This window comes from Phalacrocorax carbo, chromosome Z (genome assembly GCF_963921805.1).
Source record: "Phalacrocorax carbo chromosome Z, bPhaCar2.1, whole genome shotgun sequence".
In the NCBI taxonomy this organism is placed as follows: Eukaryota; Metazoa; Chordata; class Aves; order Suliformes; family Phalacrocoracidae; genus Phalacrocorax; species Phalacrocorax carbo.
The window spans coordinates 3,208,966-3,228,389 of record NC_087548.1 but is presented as its reverse complement, the minus strand read 5'-3'; the positions used below and the strand labels follow the sequence as shown (position 1 = coordinate 3,228,389).

General features: G+C 48.9%; 1 protein-coding gene across 1 annotated transcript in view; it reads right to left on the bottom strand.

Annotated features, from left to right (window-relative positions):
* MYO5B (myosin VB) overlaps positions 1 to 19,424 on the bottom strand; it is a 160,558-nt gene that overhangs the window by 92,170 nt on the left and 48,964 nt on the right. The window contains exons 5-10 of the mRNA XM_064438928.1: positions 14,984 to 15,140; positions 12,231 to 12,374; positions 11,208 to 11,289; positions 6,376 to 6,483; positions 3,459 to 3,568; positions 1,636 to 1,901 (exon numbers count right to left, since the gene is read on the bottom strand). Of these exons, the coding sequence (XP_064294998.1) occupies positions 1,636 to 1,901; positions 3,459 to 3,568; positions 6,376 to 6,483; positions 11,208 to 11,289; positions 12,231 to 12,374; positions 14,984 to 15,140 (867 nt within the window). The remainder of the gene's footprint in view (positions 1 to 1,635; positions 1,902 to 3,458; positions 3,569 to 6,375; positions 6,484 to 11,207; positions 11,290 to 12,230; positions 12,375 to 14,983; positions 15,141 to 19,424) is intronic.

Sequence of the window (19,424 nt, the reverse complement as noted above, 5' to 3'; positions counted from 1 at the left end):
CTGATTTTGCAACTCAGACATCCAGCTTTCTGCAATGACCCACTATCACCCAAACGCTCCATCTCAAAGCTTTAGTTATCATGTTCCAGCCTGCAGAAACCTCTGTTTCTAGGGACACTGATAGGAAACAGCTTTTCCACCTCATACAGGCTTTGAACCAGACTGTGCCGATCCCATCTGGTTATTTAAGATCTTCCAGGTCCTGTGTCATAGACATAGGAGACCCCAGACACTTGCCAACCTCTGACAGCAACCTCACCATCTCAAACCATCCCATTAAAATCCCAAACCAAAGAGGACTGTATTCTTAGCGTACTTGGTACAAGCGTTCCTGTAAACCTTGCCGCATGGCAGCAGTCGCTGATGGAGATGAGCAGGCAGTGAGCTACCCTGACGCTCCAGCACCGACGTCTGGCATCCTTTCTGCTGCCGTGGCTGTCCAGTGGATGTTAAAATCAACATCCCAAACACCAGTAGGTGTAGAAACCTCATGGAGGGTTTACACACAAGATCCAGTTCCCATAACCACGTAGGTATTATAGACATAAAAGCTTTCTGCACCTGACCCAGAAGCACTTTGGCAGGACCTCATTCTGAACTTCAGGTTCACCTAGATCTGGCAGACCTTACGAGGAGGCTGCCATCACATGAGCTTTCGGATTGAGCAAGCACAGCGACTGCATTGGGTCAGGGACTGGGTCCGGGACTGGGTCCTGGAGCAGCTACAAGTTGTTTGTCCCACCTTCCCCTCTGAAACAGGAGCAACCAAGTACCTTAATTTATTAAAGAGAGCACAGCAGGTCACTGCAGTCCCACTTCTCCCTTGCCCTTTCTCCCCACAGAGATAGAAAAGGGATGGTGTTTAAAGAGGGGAAACCCAACAAAACCCAGATGACCTCTTTCCTTTTCCACCCCACAACTGACATAACTCCCTCCTTTCTCCTCCATCTTCTGCTTCTTTGCAGCACTTCAGCTAAAATGAACTCTTCACATACAAGCCTCACATCCATCTTCTACCAGCACTCAAGTGCCAGGATGATCTGGTCTAGGTCCAGACAGTAACTGGCACCTAGTCCGAATTGAAAGCAGCTCGCTGCCCCTGAGATTGCAGGCTGCAAGCCTTACTCTCCATCATGCCAGAGCTTTTGGCACCTTACTCCACCGCCGCAGGTTCCCAAAGTCCTCCGAAATCTCTCACCGCGCAAGGGCCCTGCGGCAGCACCTTCACAGCTGAAGAGGTAAAGTAGCTTCCTCAAACCCCACAGCAACCCCAGGCAGAGCCAACAGAGTCTTTGGTCTCCACATCTGCACTTTTACACTTTTACCCCTTGCTCATCTTGAAGCTTGATGCTTTAAACAGCATCTGGGACAGAAATCCCAACTGGGAACAGCATGGGAGGTAAATCCCAAAAGCCAGCACTCAAGCACGTCTCCACACACTGTTCTGGGGTCGGGGTTGCACAGCCTAAAGGAGGCTCAAAACTGCGAACCACACACCACGACTGCGCTTTTTTGTGTCCCTTCCTATTATTTCCACGGCCTGCCACAAGCCAAGGTCAAGCGTGCGTGGCAAAAAGGGTGAGACGAATTACAAAGGACTAATTTAACAGCCTTAGAAGCAGAAAGTGTGCCTACCCATAGATATCGAGCACGCCAATGAAGGAGTGCTGCTTGACGGTGGTGTGCAGGGCCTTGTTGATGTGCTGCACGATCCAGTTGAAGAGCTGGGCGTAGATGTGCTTGGCCAGGGCGTTCCTGGCGTTCACCACTTGCTGCACAGACATGTTCTTCACGTAGGTCTCGGCCATGGTGACGAGCTTGCGATGGCAAAGCCAGTGCTGCATCTGGCTGTGCTCCACGCCCAGCAAGCCGCAGAAGTTGTTCAAGTGCTCGTCCTCGCTCTGGGGGTAACAAGAAGCAAAGTCAGCAGGTGGTGACATTCCAAAACTGGAGTTTTAACATCAGGTTCCCAGATCAGTGCAAGAAATCAGCAGCATTTAATGCCTATCTAAGGAAATACTGCGTGTATCTCTGGTTGACAGGAAACAGAAGTGACGAACACTCATCCAGCTGCGCTAGCCTTCACGGACATGGATGAAACAGCTCACATGGAGCTCTAAATGGTGGCACACCCTACGGCTTTGCTCTGGCTAACCTTGAGGTCTTGAACTTCATAAAGAGCAGATTTCCACGGCGACTGCCAACAGGACAGAGCGCTCTCCACTACACTCCTCGAGCTGCACCTACACGCTCCTTCAGAGCGACCTTGATTAAGCCTCAGGTTAAAGCTTGGGGTATGCCATTACACCATGCCTTTTACAAACTAACCCTGTTTTGAATAACAAAGTTGCAAAAGGCGCATTACCAGAAGGGGTTGTGTTTTGCATAATCAATAAAATGAAATGTGAACTTCATTTTCTTTAATGCATTGTAATTTTTCCCCCTCGAACCAAGACAAGGTAGTTCTGAATCTCTATTATGCTAAGATAGCAGGCACTGCCTTTTGGACAATGAGAAATCAATTTCCCTTTCCTTAGTGTAATAATACGTATCTAAAGGAAGTAAATTGTTTCCAGTTCGATACATGCTTGTATAAAAGCTGGATGGGTTTGGGGATGGAGAGAGAAATGCATTTTAAAAGACCTCTAGGATGGTTTTTTGTTCTGATACCTTTGGGACCGTGGATTCAAAAATCATAACAGGATTGTTTTAACACCATGCAATTACATCTGAGGGTAATTAAACAACATGAACTCCATTATAGAACTCAACACCATCGGAGCAGACCGCTTTTACATATCCATGTTGCCAAATATCAAGCAAATCACCCCCAGCATCCAACTAATTGCACACCACGTTACCTCACGGGTACCACTAAAAGTGTGTGCAGAACCCATTGTAACACTTTAATTAGGATCAAACGACCCAGTCTGGGATGCAACAGTAATTGACAGGACAGTATTTTCCATATAATCACTTTTTTTCCCCCCTGAACAAACACAGAAACAGACAAACCACCACTAAGGCATCTTTAGTCTTATTCTTGCTAATTAACTGCGCAGTGCTCCTTTGAATACTGGATGCCCACATTACAAGCAGCAGCCCATGGGAAAGCGGTTGTAGAGCATCACGTCTTCTGCTGGTGGGAGTCACTGTTCCCCCAATACTCCGTGCAGCAAATTTTTAAGAAAGCAGAAGTTAGAGATAGGTTGGCACTTAAAGCGGTAAGCGACCATCTCACTTATGGGCTGGCTAGACAGCAGAAATAACCCGCTATCTTCCAGGAAAAACAAAGCAACCAGGAAATTATTGCATGTTCTCAAAAAGAAAGCAAAGAAAACTGGGAGGAAAAGGCCTTTTTACCAAAGGATACTGCTGCGAAGCTCCACACATCCAATGTGGCCCGATTTATGAGCGTACAAAGCTCCCCACGTACCCCGCTCTTGCTGGTGACCTACCGATACGCTACAGGCATCGCCATCTCGTTCCGCTTGGATTTCCAAGTTCCCTAGGTGCAGAATGGCGGCAATTATCCTAAAAATGGTCATCTGATGAGACTCCTTCACTCCTACGGGAACAATTGATAGCTGATTGTCACAACAGAAAACAAACTGCAATTTTCGGTTTGTTTGAAAACGCTTGCGGTGTTTGATTTCCTCCCCGGGCTGTCGGTTTTCTGAGTTATCAGGCCTCTCCGAGTAAACTTGCCATAAACTCTTAGTAAAGTCATCACTCAAAAATGACAGCTGAGACGGCGAGAGGAGCTCCTCATGTTATTTCTTTACCCCTAACGATTGCATCAAAGCAATTTTACCACAGACGGGTTGAATACCATTGTGAACGTGCACGAAACCAAGGATGCTCTTCCATAACGCCCAAGTGGGATCAGAGCTATAGGGGCCCTGCAGCTTTTATAGAACAAGGAGTTGCTTCTCTGCCACCGTAGTCCCACAGTGAGATCACGCTGACAACTGAAGCACAGAAATTACAACTTATTGCCCACATCCCACAAACAGTAGAGAAAATTAAAGCCGTGCACACGATGCACAACGCCTCCAGACTGGTGCTACAGCAAGTCACCAGGGAGGTGATGTGAAGCTCTGCCTTACGGTCCCCAGTGTCTCAACGGGAGTTACTTGTTGTGGGTCTTCGCTGGGGGTGTAAGGTGTTATTGCTTTACATATTTTTCTGGCAGGCTTTTGCAGGCATTCCCAGCAGGAGCTTTGCTCAGCAGCAGCCTGCACACAGCTTTCTTGTCATATCTTGCATTTTTGCATCCCAACCGGGTTTCTGTGCCCCTTTTTTGTTCGGTGCCGGCATTCTAATTATCCACCCAAGGTCTGAGACATCACCTGCTGGTTTTTGAATTATCAAGAGCTTCCCTTTCTCTCTTGGGACTTTTCTGTTATCGGCACAGTGAGAAATGTTTGAAGGTTACTAAAAGGAGCAATGCTCTGCTGTTACTTGGCACTCTTAATTGGAGTTAAGCCTGGCTAGGGTGGGGATTTGCAGATAAATCTGACTTCTCCTTGTTACACATAAAAAGGCAAGACCAGAACGTGTAGTAGCAATTTCACCAGGCACTGAACAGAAGCAGACAGAGATGGGAAACTCTGAAGGACAATAAGGAAAGGCAGAGCCAAAGGAAGCATATGAAGAGCAGAAAAACATCATCAAATTGGCAGTGGAGGAAGATGCTCGCACAGTGCTTCATAGGGACCAGCAAGGAGACGGGGGATCTGCGTGGGGAGGCAGAGAAGGGGACCAAAAAGAGACTATATGTGGCAAGGGGATGGGGAGAGAGTTCCCTGGGGACTACAGTCCCGTGGGCAAGTTTGGAGCGACCAGCAAAGCAATTTTTTGAGTAGATAACAAAAGTCATACAAGCTGGACAAGAAGAGGGTAAAGACAAGACCCTGTTGTCAGCCCAAGGAAAAAGAGATTGAGCCCATCTAAAAGACAACAAATTTGGGGGAAACCTTTGCAGCTGTAACTACTTGAAATGAGTCCCCACACTCACTGCTGCTGCAGCATAGAGGCTGCAATACAGCTGCTCGGGGGGATTTCACAGCTGGCTGCCTCAGGTGCATCAGCTGCTCCTCTCCCAGTGTGTGAGATGCAAGAGAGGCACTGAGACTTACCGGGACTTAAAAACTCAGCTTCAGAGAAATATTAATATACTGTGGGAAAGTTTTGCCTTGCAAAAATTGTTTCTCCTTTCTAAAGGTTACTGCTGCAGGCAGGCTACGGCACCGCATAACCGTGGGGTGTACAGGTGGTTGCTGCAGCGGTGGATTTCGCAGCTGGCCGTGCAAATGTGGACTCTGCCACAGCAGGGATGTACTCAGCTCATTATTCCCAGGAATCAGCTACTCAGTACAATACTGTGATGGTCCGAGAAGTGACATCACCCTCAACCCAAATACAGACTGAACTGCAGAGTAATAGCTCTTTTCCTGCTTTAAATAGGGTAAGAAAAAAAATAGCAAGTCAAAGCTGCAGCACAGCTTTGACTGCAGAATCATTTCCTTTGGTTTCTCTTAAATTCAGTGTCTCCTTCCATTTCACAGAATCCCAGATGGGCAGGGGCCGGAAGGGCCCTCTGGAGCTCACCCCGTCCCACCCCTGCTGGAGCAGGCACCCCCAGAGCAGGGGCACAGGGCCGCGTCCAGGCGGGGGGTGAATGTCTCCAGGGAAGGGACCCCACAGCCTCTCTGGGCAGCCCGTGCCCCTGCTCTGGCACCCGCACAGCAAAGGGGTTTCTCCTCACGTTCAGGTGGAGCTTCCCGTGTTCCAGCTTGTGCCCGTGGCCCCTTGGCCTGGCATTGGGCACCGCTGAAAAGAGCCCGGCCCCGTCGCCCTGACACCCGCCCTTCAGATATTTATAGGCACCGATGAGATCCCCCCTCAGGCTTCTCTTCTCCAGGCTGAACAAGCCCAGGTCTCTCAGCCTTTCCTCACCAGGGAGATGCTCCAGCCCCTGATCCCCTTTGGCAGCTCTGCGCTGGCCTTGCTCCAGCAGTTCCCTGCCCTTCTTGGACTGGGGGGCCCAGACCTGGCCGCAGCCCTGCAGGTGTGGCCTCACTGGGGCAGAGCAGAGGGGGAGGAGAACCTCCCTCGCCCTGCTGGCCACGCTCCTTTCCATGCACCCCAGGGCACCGTTGGCCTTCTTGGCAACAGTACCTGCTTTGCAGAGAGCTGTAAGAAAAACTTCTACAGCTCATACCAAAGAACAAGGTAAAGCCAACTAGGTCAAGAGGGAGATGGATTTATACCTCTTAGTGTTACAGGAGAGCCATATAATTCAGGCAAAACACTGAAAAACATTTGCAAGAGACTTCTGCTGGGAAGCCTCCAAGCAGAGCAATCCCTTACCAAGCAGGGTGAAGGCGTGCCTGGTTTTCTCAAAGTCATCAGCATCGTCCACGCCATCGATAGACGTGTCGCCTCCCTGAGAAGTGTAGAAAAAGTCTTCGGCACATGCTAGGAGAGAAGAAATAGAAGAAATGCATCAGCAAGCAGTAGGTTTCCAGAGCATGTACTGGGATGCCTCCTGTCCCTCATCCTGTCCATCCCTGAAGAGTACATGCCTCCTTCAAAGTATGGTTTACTTAGAAATGGATGAATTAAAACATTGATAAGTGACCACAAGTACTTCTTGCAGACGAAACCCCTTCCCCATGCAAAGCAAGTTCAGCCAGGGCAAAGCTGGGGTATATTTGGGATTCAAGTAGCTGCTCTATTGCACAGGTGCATATTACTTCAAATACTCAGGTTACTACTTTGAATTTTGTTTTATCCTATTTTAATTACCCATGACCAATTCAGGCATTTTAACCCTTTTCTCACACAACGCCTTAAACCCAGGGAGCAAAGGGAATGGAGAAACGCTCACAGTGCCAGCTTCACACCATTTAAGCATCCATGCTTTAGCAAAGTTATTTCAGGATGACACAAAGCTAGATCCTACAGAGACCGAGAGGCATGTCAAATGCAGATAGAACAAGAGATCATCGCAGGATTTACACCCACTTTAAAAAGCTTCATGTGCAATTGGCCTTCCTTAAAGCAAGGGCTTATTTGAGGCCAAAACCATTAAGATATGTGCCCGAGGCTGCCAGGCTGAGTCCTGGCAGTGCTGGAGCCGGCTTGGCCCCAGGGAGGGCTGGGGGGAGCCCAGGAGGTGGAGAGCCTCCCCATCCCACCCAGAATCTGTTCTCAACACCAGCTTCAACCCTTTTCAAACCTGGTAGGAGGGACTCGCCCAGAAAAGCTCAGGAAGATCGTTAACACAAATATATTTCCCAAGTATCATGAAAATAATGAGAAAAACAGCCTACTGTGCGTTCCACATCAGCCTGCTGGTAACCTTTAAAATCATTGCAATCTGCACTTTTTTTGACTCACATTGCCACCAGAAGGTCCCCAGCCCTCCCGCAGGCTTTTGCATTAGCTGTACTTTCAGGTTTTACGAATAACATTTAATTCTTTTTGGCATACAAAGCCCTGGGACCCTGAGGTTTCAGTAACTCTGCTTGTTGCCGGAGCATCGGGAATGGGGGGCACAAAACGATGACCGGCGTCAGAGAGCCGACGTCCGTCCTGGTCCTGCCAGCGCAAGAGGAGCTCACCCAGCCCGTGATGGAGCACGCTGCATTAACAGCTTGACGTTGCTGCACGTCAGCCTGCACGATGCATCCAGGGCTGGCGATAGTTGATGGGACCGGGATGTTGGGCACCCACCGTGCCTGGCAGAGAGCAGATTTCGGCACCGCTCAGCACATCGCTCAGCTGTGCCGTTTCCAGCCAGACTGCCCAGCCTTGCTGGGGGAACCCCTAACTATGGGCACAGCACCGTATCCCTACCACCATGTGCCATGGAGCACACCTCAAAGAAGCAGCCCCTGTCCCCCATCAACCTCCAATTTTAACCATCGACATTGGGGTCTGTTTCTGCCTCAAGTCATCTCTGGTATAACTGACTCCAATATATAAATATCAATACGCATGCAATGATTTTAATAGCTACAAAAAGCCTTTGATTTATTGCAAACAAATGAAACATTCCTGCTTTGCAGCATTGCCCAGGCATCAAGTTAGACACCACACTTTGAAAGGCACTGGGTTGCACACTGACTCCCACATTTTAAGTCAAATATTTACTCTCTAGTTTAAAATCAAGCCTTTAGGATGGCTCTGACTGAAGAGCCAATACTTACTGGTTTGCTCTGCTGGGCTCCTGTTAAGTTTAGAGAATCCCTTTGTTTCCCAGATTTTAAAATATAAAAGAGAGTAACAACAATTCTTTGTACGTGCAAGACCCAAAGGCAAAGCAACAGCTCCTACTTTTGATATGGAAAAATATACATCCTCCTCTCTGCCTAATAAAAGGTGGATTTTCACATCAAGATACCCCCTTGCTTCCTATAAGCCTTGGGAAGGTTGACAGGTAAGGTAAGGTACAGCTCACATGAGGAAATAAGTCCGTGTTTGGACTAGTCATAGAATCATAGAAACATTAAGGTTGGAAAAGACCTCTGGAATCAAGTCCAACCCCCAACCCAACACCCCCAGGCCTCCTAAACCATGGCCCCAAGGGCCACGGCTGCACGTCCTTTGAACCCCCCCAGGAATGGTGACTCCCCCACCTCTCTGGGCAGCCTGTGCCAGGGCCTGACCGCTCTGGCAGGGAAGACATTTCCCCTCATCTCCAACCTAAACCTCCCCTGACGCAGCTTGAGGCCGTTCCCTCTCGCCCTGTCCCTGGTGACTTGGGAGCAGAGACCAGCCCCCCCCTCACTCCAGCCCCTCTCAGGCAGCTGCAGAGAGCGAGAAGGGCTCCCCTCAGCCCCCCCTTCTCCAGGCTAAACCCCCCCAGCCCCCTCAGCCGCCCCCCAGCACACTTGTGCTCCAGACCCTGCCCCAGCCCCGCTGCCCTTCTCTGGACACGCTCCAGCCCCTCCAGGCCCTTCTTGTCCCGAGGGGCCCAAACCTGAGCCCAGCACTCGAGGTGGGGCCTCCCCAGGGCCCAGCACAGGGGCCCCATCCCTGCCCGGCTCCTGCTGGCCACACCAGTGCTGACACAAGCCCGGGGGCTGGTGGCCTCCTTGGCCACCCGGGCACTGCTGGCTCATGCCCAGCCGGCTGTCAGCCAGCACCCCCAGGGCCTTCTCCGCCGGGCACTTCCCAGCCCCTCTGCCCCAGGCCTGGGGCGCTGCCTGGGGTTGGTGTGACCCAAGGGCAGGACCCGGCACTTGGCCTTGTTAAACCTCACACAATTAGCCTCGGCGCATCAATCCAGCCTCTCCGAGCCCTCTGCAGACCCTTCCTGCCCTTGAGCGGATCAACACTCCTGCCCAACTTGGTGTCATCTGCAAACTTACTGAGGGCGCACTCAATCCTCTTGTTCAGATCATTGATAAAGCCATTAAACAAGACTGTCCCCAGCACTGAGCCCTGGGGAACCCCGCTTGTGACCGGCCGCCATCTGGACTTAGCTCCGTTCACCACGACTCTCTGGCCTTCCCCTCCAGTGAAACGCCTTGTGGGCAACAGCCCTGGCACCCACCATCTCCTACGCCGCCAGATGTTGCCATTACGCGTTCTCCCTTAAGACATCAAAGTCGAGAGCCACAGTCACAACAGCATAAAGATGATGCACCAGGAGAGCAGGGATTGCTCAGCCTTCGCTGTTACCAGTCACCACAAATACAGATTTTAGAGTGCTGTGTTGAAAAAGGCTGGGATTTCCTCTGATCCGCACATCCCCAAGAAGAGAAAGGTGGTTTCACAGCTGGAGCTCTCCCGCATCAACTCATCTCCCAGACTGGGTTTAAATAATTTATGTCTGAATTTAATGATGCCAGCGGACAACAGCATTACTCAGGGTATCTTTGCAAAACTGAAGTGCATACATCCATGGCAGAAACTCCTGAAAGTGCTCAAAGAGATGTGCTCTGGGGTCATGCCAGCAGGCAATGAGACCGAACACAGGCTCTTTGACAGTAGCTAGGAAGCCGCTGTCAGAGGAACATCACTTTAGAACCCTTAGAGACCAAAAGGAGCCCAAGGTCCATCACAAGCCTTCACCTACAGAGCCAGGTTTCATGCTACAGCTGGTACACAGCGCATCATACAAAACCTTCACCTCCCACCCAGGTGTTCTGGGACAGACATTAAGGTTATGCCTAGACAGTCTCAGATGCTATATTATGCCTCCCCAGATTCATAGATGTGGTTGTCTGGTCTGGTGTCGCTGGGTAGAGCATGAACTACAGGCTTACTGGTGACAGCAGGACACGAACAGGAGCTGTTCCGTTTCAGCACCAGCACCCAGTAAGTGCAGCCCACATGCCTAATGTGACCCAAAATGTCATTAACATAAGCCCAGAATCCAAAAGCCTTTCTCTCAATCTACCTCGTTGCAGCCATGACGGAAACCTTTGCGAGACTCTACAGCAGCAAGATGCTCTGCGGTGGGATCACAACCTGCCTTCCTTGCCATTTTAAGTACTTTAAAAGCACATTTTAAGCCTCGCTTCTCTTTTTAAGCCACAGTATTTATTCAAGATCAAAAATTAATTACACCACATCTCTGCAACCCCTGCTGCAAGTGAAAAACCTCTTATTCAGGTCTTACAGAGGTTTTGCTGCAATCCTGGGAAAAGAAAACAACTCGGATAAATCCCAGGAGTTAACCACTGAAGAAATATAATGTATTCAAAGGACACAACTGCTCCTGCCAAGACTCTGGCCAGATCAACCCATACTCACACTTGAATAAAGATCTGTCTTTTAAATGAATTTTCATGCGATGTTAACACATGATCTCCCTGCATCAGCTGGCATCTACCACGGCACGCGGTTCACTGCGGTTCCGCATGCAGTTTCTACAACATACACAGGCGTCTTCCACCACGGCTAACCTCCAGCAAGGGCTCCCATGCACCAGCAGCGCTCGCAGGAGCTTAACAGCGCCGACCAGCGCAACAAAAACTTCACGCACCTTATGTGGCAAGCTGGTGTCTCCATCCAAGGTACCATATCCTTGGAGATGGCACCACTGGGGAGAAGCAGCCCTTCAAGCCCACCTCCCTCTCGCAAACATGACCTCATCGATGACCTGCATTTCTAAACCCACAACTTTTTCCTGTTGCCATCAAACCCAGGCAGCAGTTACCAGCACGTGGGGAGGCAGAAGTACTTACTTAGTCCAAGGTCTTTGAATTCTGGAAGACTCGCTGAGGCACAAAGCTGATAGAAGATGTGGTAGTTGCGCTCGTCCTCTGCCTACAGAGGAAAACGTCGAGTTACCAGAGGCGCAACGAGGTTACAGCAGTGCTCCCACCCTCAGCCCTGTGCCTGCTGAGCCCAGGGCCACCCTGACCCCCTCCCCTGCTTCCCATCATCAAGACCTCCTCGGTGCCACCAAGATGACGGGGACCTCGTCCCACCTGGGAAAAAGGAGGTGCCAAGCCTTGCCCTGACCAAAGTACCTTGCCCATCTCGCAAAGGAAATAAATAACTTAATATTAACTTCCACAGCTTACCCCTCTCTGCGATAACCGGGCTAAGTTAGCTAGCAAGCACTGCGTTACAAACCGACAGCAAAATTAAGAGAGGTGGCCTACACTCATGGCTTCCCAGCCTTGTTTGGTTTTAGAATTTTTATATTTGGGGTGGTTTTTTTGGCTAAGGACAAAATTTTTGCAGGTGCTTCTGAGGTCAATGTCAAGCACAAAAAAAAAAGCTCGTCCTGAGCCCTGCACATGAAGCCCAGGGGATGTGCCACGGCAGAGACATCAGCCTCCTCAGCCCTTCTCCTGCCTCCCTTCTCCTTCGAAATTTAAGGCTGTTGTCTGCAATTTATTCTTCCTGGCTTTTTATGAGGTTCAGTAAAAATCTCAGCAGGTGCCCAGAGAAAGGCTTTCCAACCCTGCCCGCAGCCAGGCCAGGAGCAGCGGTCCCTCCTCTGGCAGACGGAGGGACAACCAGGGGCCAATTAAGGAGCCTCCCAGGTACATATTCCTCAAAAATGAGGTCACCAGGTTGGGATCATCACAAACAACTGCAAAAGTCCGAGCCTGAAAGATACCCCTGGAAACAGTGTCTACCTGGAAAGTTGCTTTTGAAGCGATTTTTTTAATCCAAAGAAAAGACCCAGACTATTAAATTCACGGAGTACAGCACCCAAAAGACAGAAGCGAAGAAAAAACAGCACAACTCCTCACCTGGAATACAACTCGTGATTTTTCCAACAGATACGTCCTCATGTTGGCACCAATGATGTGGTATCTTTTATCAAAGCCAATCTGAATGTATTTCCCAAAGCGACTGCTGTTGTCGTTTCTTGTTGTTTTAGCGTTTCCAATTGCCTGCATGGAACAAAATTCAACATTCCTTTTTACTTTTTTTGAAGTATTTAAACTTGTAATTGGCATTACATTAACAGTCATGGAAGGATTTGAGGAAAACCCCTTCCCAGGTGCAGAAGGCAGAACAATGACATGACTTTGGGGAGGACTATTCACTGAAAATGTGGTGTCTCCAGAATTTAAGAAAGAAAAATGCATAGAAACAGAAATGAGTATTTGTTCAGTAATTAGACCATCTACATCCCAACAGCCACAGCAGTCCTGTTTTGTCTTATAGGATTCCCCCCCCTCTGTTCATGAATAGTCACCATTGGCAGCTTTCGTGGAGGGCACATGGGCAATGAAGCCCTGCGAGAGGGAGGGAACCAGAAGCAATCCATCTCCAGATGTTTGCGCTTCAGTCCATGGATTTGGTGACATGGCCAGAGCCCCTCCCTGCCTCACCAGAACCTACCTGCCACCTCCCGGGTGGGTAACGCTGCCCCACGCAGTGGCAGAAGGGAGAGGAGAGAATCCAGCCCACGTGCAAGCATCAGGGCGCAGCACTGCAAACATGGGAATCCACCAAACAGCCAAAAGGAGCAACTCGTGGTGATGCAAGAGGGCCAGAGAAAGACAATATTCCCATTCATGGCTACACTAGCCTTATTTTCTACTACTATTCCCCCGTCCTGAGACAATCAGTCTCAAGCAAGCACAGGGGAAGTGATGGAAGGGCACGAGCACATAGAGGAAAGAGCCCTTGTGCACCTCTCGAAGGCTGGCTGCCCTTCCCAGGCTCTCCTTGCAGATCACCTCAGCAAGACCTGCCTGCTCCCTACCCCATCCATCCACCACCCCGCAACTCCTCTGGGCTAGCTAATGCACCTCCTTCCCCTTCATTTACCCCTTTACCGCAGCTCACCCATCCCCAGACCCACAGCCCCCAGTTTCCACCCCCAATCCTCCAGCACGCATCCCAGACCGTACACAAAAGCATCAGGGTAGAAGCAAAGTAAACGCTTTCCATTTCTGCCCAGAGCCCAACACCCATCCCCCAGGGAAATAAAAGGTTCACAAACTACTATAGCAAACACTACAACTAGATATTTTACAATCCACAATTACCATCATCACCTTTACCTTCAATTCCTTGTCTACAAAGCAGAGATACCTGCCCCAGGGACACGCGTCCGTACACCAAACACGGCGCACCTCACTGCTAAGGACTATTTTGTGACACACATGTCCCTCTACTCCATCTTCACACTTGAACTTGGGGGTTTTTTTGCAAACCGAGGAGCTTTCTTTTATGGTTCTTGCTTGGGCAACATTCTCAGCGATTTCCAATAAAAAGACAGACAGGTTCCCTGGCCTCGCCACTTAAAAATTACATCCAGAACTGAACACAGGCAAGAAAATTAGAGCAATAAAATTATGGGGTCATACAGAAGAATAGCATGCACTATGAATTTTCCCTTGGATGCTTTTAAGTGCTCCCAGGTATTGCAGCTACATTTCACAGAGGCACAGGAGACGGGTGAGGAAAGGAGTAAACCAGCGTGAAGCCCACGCTGCGGCAGATCGCCACGCATCCTCTGCCCGCACGGCTTTTGTTACTGCTCTCTGCACCGTCACTTATTTTGTCATTCAGGCTTGCACCCCACATTGGGCAGCACGGTGCTAGACCATGCGTGCGGACCCCTGGGCTGAGGTAGGGTTGGTTTTAATCCAGCATCAGCCACCAGTTCCGTGTCTATTAGACAATTTAGCCATGAGGCACTGCGGTGGGAAGCCTCCCTGCAGGTTAAGCCAAGCCTAAGGTTAAGCAAATGACAGGTTAAGCGCAGGACAATGCTACGCTCCACTCCAACACCGCTAGCCCCTGCCTTCAGAAAAAGTCACACGAGCCTGAAGTGCTTAATTGACTTTGGAAAAGCCCAAATCTTGTCTTCACACTGACTTGGTTATTTTGCAAAGGAAGTTACTCGGCCTCCAAAATCTGTTTGGGAAACGGGATTTAAGCACTCAGACATTTATTTTCACCGTCTGGTCACAGTGCAATGAAGTGAAGCAGTTTTCCCTTTCCTTTATATTTGTAAAAGGAAATTTTTTTCCGTTAGAGGAGGGATTTCCCTAGAACAGGACTCGTTATTCCCCTGTATGACTGACAGCAACAGAAAATTAACAAAAATAAAACAGCACTGCAATACCTCAAACAGATTAAGTAATCCCTTTCTCTTCTATTTCATGTCTACACGATTAAAGATGATGATTAGGAGGTACCACGTGGTGGCAAGAGGAGGAGGAAGATGATGATGATAAAACACTAATGGTGTCAGCAGCACCACTCAGGCTCTCCGCTCCAGAGCCCCGGTCAAAGCCCAGCTCCTGGAGCTGTGCTGGGCATGCACAGGCTCAGGTTCAAGACCATCAAACAGAGCAGCGATCGGGGTGGGCTAAATGGAGTCTGTCAGCATATTTCTGTATTTCCACACCAGCTAAGGATTGCTGTGAGGCTGCAAATCAGGTCTGGCTCACAAGCCCCTATGGCTCCCACTGTTTTAAGTGATGTCTGGAGAGACAGAGTAATCGTTGCCAGCAGGGCAAAGGAAATATGCAGCTTTTACCTCCATAATTGGGCTCGACGCGAGGACTTTGGCTTCGATATTGGTCTCGCTGGCAGAACCACCGACGGTTGCAAAGAAACGCATGGCATACTTGGCAGAGACTGTCTTTCCAGCACCCGACTCCCCACTCACGATGATGGACTGGTTCTTCTCATCCCTGTTGTGGCAGAGAAGAAAAGCTTTTGCAAGGTAAATCATTTTTTTTGTTGTTAATAGTACGTTCGTATCATACAGCAATCTTACATCTTCAGGCGTCTCCATCGCTTTGTTACCACCTAGATTACGGATGCTGGATTTAGTCTGGACTCTACGAAAGTAACGGTGAATAATACGCAATGGTGATACATCTCGGCTAAAACATAAAGGACACTGAACGTCTCCAGAACATCTCCAAGGGCTTGCAGAGACAATGGGAGATGAAGCCCCGCATGAAGCACTGCTGCTTTCTTCACCCCTGGAGCACGCAGCCCAGCGTTGGGACGCCCATTCCTAACACGCCTCAGTAACAAACCTCTGCTGCTTGACATTTGTCTGACAAACTATTAACAGGCATTGGCTGAATATCAGCTTCTAATGTTATTATGTTTGATTTTTCCCTTGAACGCATTCATTCAAGCATTTGAGATTTTGCTCAACGAGACATGGGCAATTAGCTGTGAAAGTAGCTCGAGTAGCCTAGTGCTGAGCTACTGAAGCACAGGTACCCAGAAAGGTTCCTCGACGCTCGAAATACTTTAAAACTATTGAAGCTGTAAAAAATCAAGCACCCTAAAACTTAGGAAATGGCAGAAGTCATTCAATTCCCTATGCAATTCTATGAACATCAGTATTTTCACACATATCCCAACATCTGGTTAAAACTTTGGCAACAATAATACGAAGCAGGTCTTTGACATCAGACTCGCACCTCTACTCATCCCCAAATCCTGCCAGATTTTGTTACTGCTCCAAAGCGCAGAGATACTTGTGGGACCAAGGGGTAAAAAAAAAATAAATTAAGAGTTTAAAGACAATTCCTGGTAGACATCATTAAGTAAAGTTTATTCAGCTCCTGAAGTTTTGCAAAGCAAAGTAGTTTTTAAGAAGGACTCGCTCATTACCAGAAGGATCAGGCAGCCTTACCCTCTCCAGGCGCACACCAAATTTGCTTACAAAAGGATACAGGTGTAGCAGCACCAGGATAACAATTCAAGCAAATGCACGCCGGACCTTTTTATCTGCACGTAGGAAAATACTTTGCTTGAGGGCACGGGGACTTTGCACGGGGAAGTTGAGGGTGCATCACCTCATGTAGCTTTTGAGCTTTGCACAGAGCACAAGACTCATCCAAATGCCTTTTTCTACTTGCAAAATTCATTATTCACACCAAAAAAAAGGGCACAAGTCATCGCAGCTATATTAAAATACCTAGTTCTTCCCACGACGGGTGCATAGCCTGCTACCCACTAGACACATCCCAATAATTAATCAGTTCAATGTGCTTAAAGGCCCAAGGCAGTAAGAGGAGCTCATTTTCAGGAGAACTACATCTCTCTAGGCAACGATCTGCTGGCACCAGGAGCAAGTACCTCTTGCTGCAGCAGTGGGATCCGCTCCCCAGGGCATCGCTGGCAGACAGCAAACACAGCACCTCTGCAATTTGGCCATGAACTTTGGGAAGGAGAGAGTTTTCACTGCAGGATTTGATATAAGCTCCCAAAATACCGGAGCTGTTGGGGTAAGCTGTAAGTATGTAATTGAGTGGGTTTTTAAATAAGATCAAATTCAACTTTCCAGACTCTGCCCGGCTTTCATGAATGCAGGCACACAAAATCTTATATATGAGCACAACAACAAATTTACACCTTGCAATTCTCTCGACATCAGGAAACACCATGAAAATACATTTCAATTTAAGATTCTCAGTTTAAGTTTATACCAACGAGAGATGAGAACAGAGGCTAGATGATTGCTCTATACCACTCGTATACTTTCAACAAAAACGCAAACGTACTGCAACACCACACCACTGCTTTCCTCCGCTTTCAGGCATGTACATCTCAATTCCTTCTAGGCTCACGATAATTGGTTTGGGAAAAAAAACTCAGTCAAGTCAAACATGTAACATTTTGGTGCAAACCACAACTTCCCAACACTTGCAGCAGGAGAGGACTGGCGAGCTCACTTCCAGCCGCGTTCATATTTTTCAGGGATCGATTCATCACGTACATCTTAATACACCCCCTGGCCAGCTCCACCGCTTCTCCTGGGCATCCACCAGCAGGATGGCAAGAACCACCTCCAACCACTCTGGCTAATAAACAGTTAACACTGAAATACCGGCCGTGAACTGAGCACAACCTCACCCAGGCAGCCGAAACCCCAGTATTCCCAGTGACTCATCCCGGGTGGGGACAGCCTGCACATCTCACCGAGGATTTGCTAAGTCACGGCCTCTGCATGCCTTGGCAAAGCCACCCTGACTCTCCCGCAGGCAGCCAGCTGGCGGCATCGGGGCACGGAGCTGCCAACACACCGGTCTCACACCTTTAGACTTCCACGGGTGTGCGATAAAGCTCTTTTTGTAGCATGAGCCACCAGACACGTGATCCCGATGGGAAAAACCAGTGCCAGCTCCAAGGTGAGGAAGGAAGACTAAGCACCAAAACTAGAAGTACGTTGGATACGCCTGTAGCAGCAGTTCCTGGGCCAGGTGACGGCGGTGATTGATCACTATTTATCTCCAGTTAAAGTAGGTGACAAGTTTCACATCTGTTTTGGTGATCTTTGTGGACAACCGCTTGCTGAGCTCCAGCACTGAACATCCCACACTGGCCAGCAGTAGGATGCAACGAGTAAAAGTCATGCCAGCTACAAAAGAAGGGGCAGACAGGTTTTACCATGGGTTGCAAGAGCGGATGGACGATTGCCCTTCAGGAGAGGTGAGGGAGAAGCACAAGGAAGAGGCGACAACCGAGATCTCTGCCAGCAAGCGCTGGGCCTGCAAAAGGAGTTCTGCAAATGCAAAGGTGGCTTGGCTTTGAGCTGCACTTGCGTAAAAGTGACTGGAGAATTATTGCTTCTTATCCTTTTCAGTGTGACAGCTACTGCCCAAGCAGCAAATTTCAGGAAATATTTTCCCCCCTCTTTTTTCTTTAAGCCAGACGATGAAAACTACACCAGTCTGGGAGAGACTCTTCAGTTGAATGAAGGCAATAAAGCTCAAAAAAGAGGAATTATGCATCACTTGGCATCCAGTCACCACTGCTACAAGGTAATATTTTGTAACCTTTTTTTTTAACCCAAGATTTATAATTAAGACCTCTTGTTACCGATTTTGACCTCTTCCATAAGTTCTTCATATTAGCTATTGGGGGTATGTCGGGCTGGAGGAGACAGAGACCAACCCACCGGAGAGCCCATCCAAGGAGCTCTCCAGATCCACAGTCTCCACGGCCTTCAGGTCCCAAACTGCCTTTTATGTTGGATCCCAAGTGGTTTTTTCCATCCCTCTGGCTTGTTTTTCTAAAAGTACCATCGCCCTCCAAAAGACACTGAACCTAGTGATAAAAACCATAGTCAACACCATTTACCGCTATTGCCAACTCTCTGCCAGGTCATGTTTTTCCAGAGTTTCTCAAAAATTTGCCCTAACGGCTGATGCGCTGCTACGTGAAACGGGCCAGGCAGGTTCTCCATGGCACAAGAAAACTTCTGGAGTTTTGTTAGTTAATAAAATGAAATAAAATGCTGCTGGCTTCCAAGCAAGACAGCAAGGCCACTCAAGCTCCTGCACTGGCAGTAACATCTCTTCCGTTGTTTTGGGTTATTTTTTGTAGAAAATGCATGTTTGGACACTTCTTTTCCAACTTCAGGAACAAAGGCTACAGAGACCTTCCCTTCTTCGGTGTACAAGTTAACCAACGGCTGGCGCCAGCAGATGGATGAACCGCACTGAGCAGCTGGTAGCAAACAGGCTGCTCAGTGAGCAGAAATGGTTAAAACCAGGCAGGACTTGTTTGTGTTCAGCGTGGAATAAAAAATACTGAAATGTTTGGCCATTGTGCAGGTGCGGTATGCAACACGGCTGCTGGAAATACAGTCAATTTTGGCAGCATCAGCACAGAAGAATATTATTATGGAAATAAAGCCTAGATAAAATGAAATGTTATGGGCAAATACCAGCTCTGATGTAGCACAGCGATGCTGTCACATCTCCTCCCGGGGCTTATGTGGCTCCTGTGCACCTTGGGGCTACCACCGTGGCTTGTTATGCCGCTCCGACGTGCATCAGCGCTCTTCTCTCTGCGACAAACAGCTCACACGACGCACACATGCCAGCACACAACATGCTCACGCTTGTCCAGCAACATGGGGCGTGTAATGGGGATTAAGCTTCAATGATGGCCAAAGATGCTGTTCCCACTGCTATAGCTCAAGCCAGGTGTGAAGCACTTAGAAG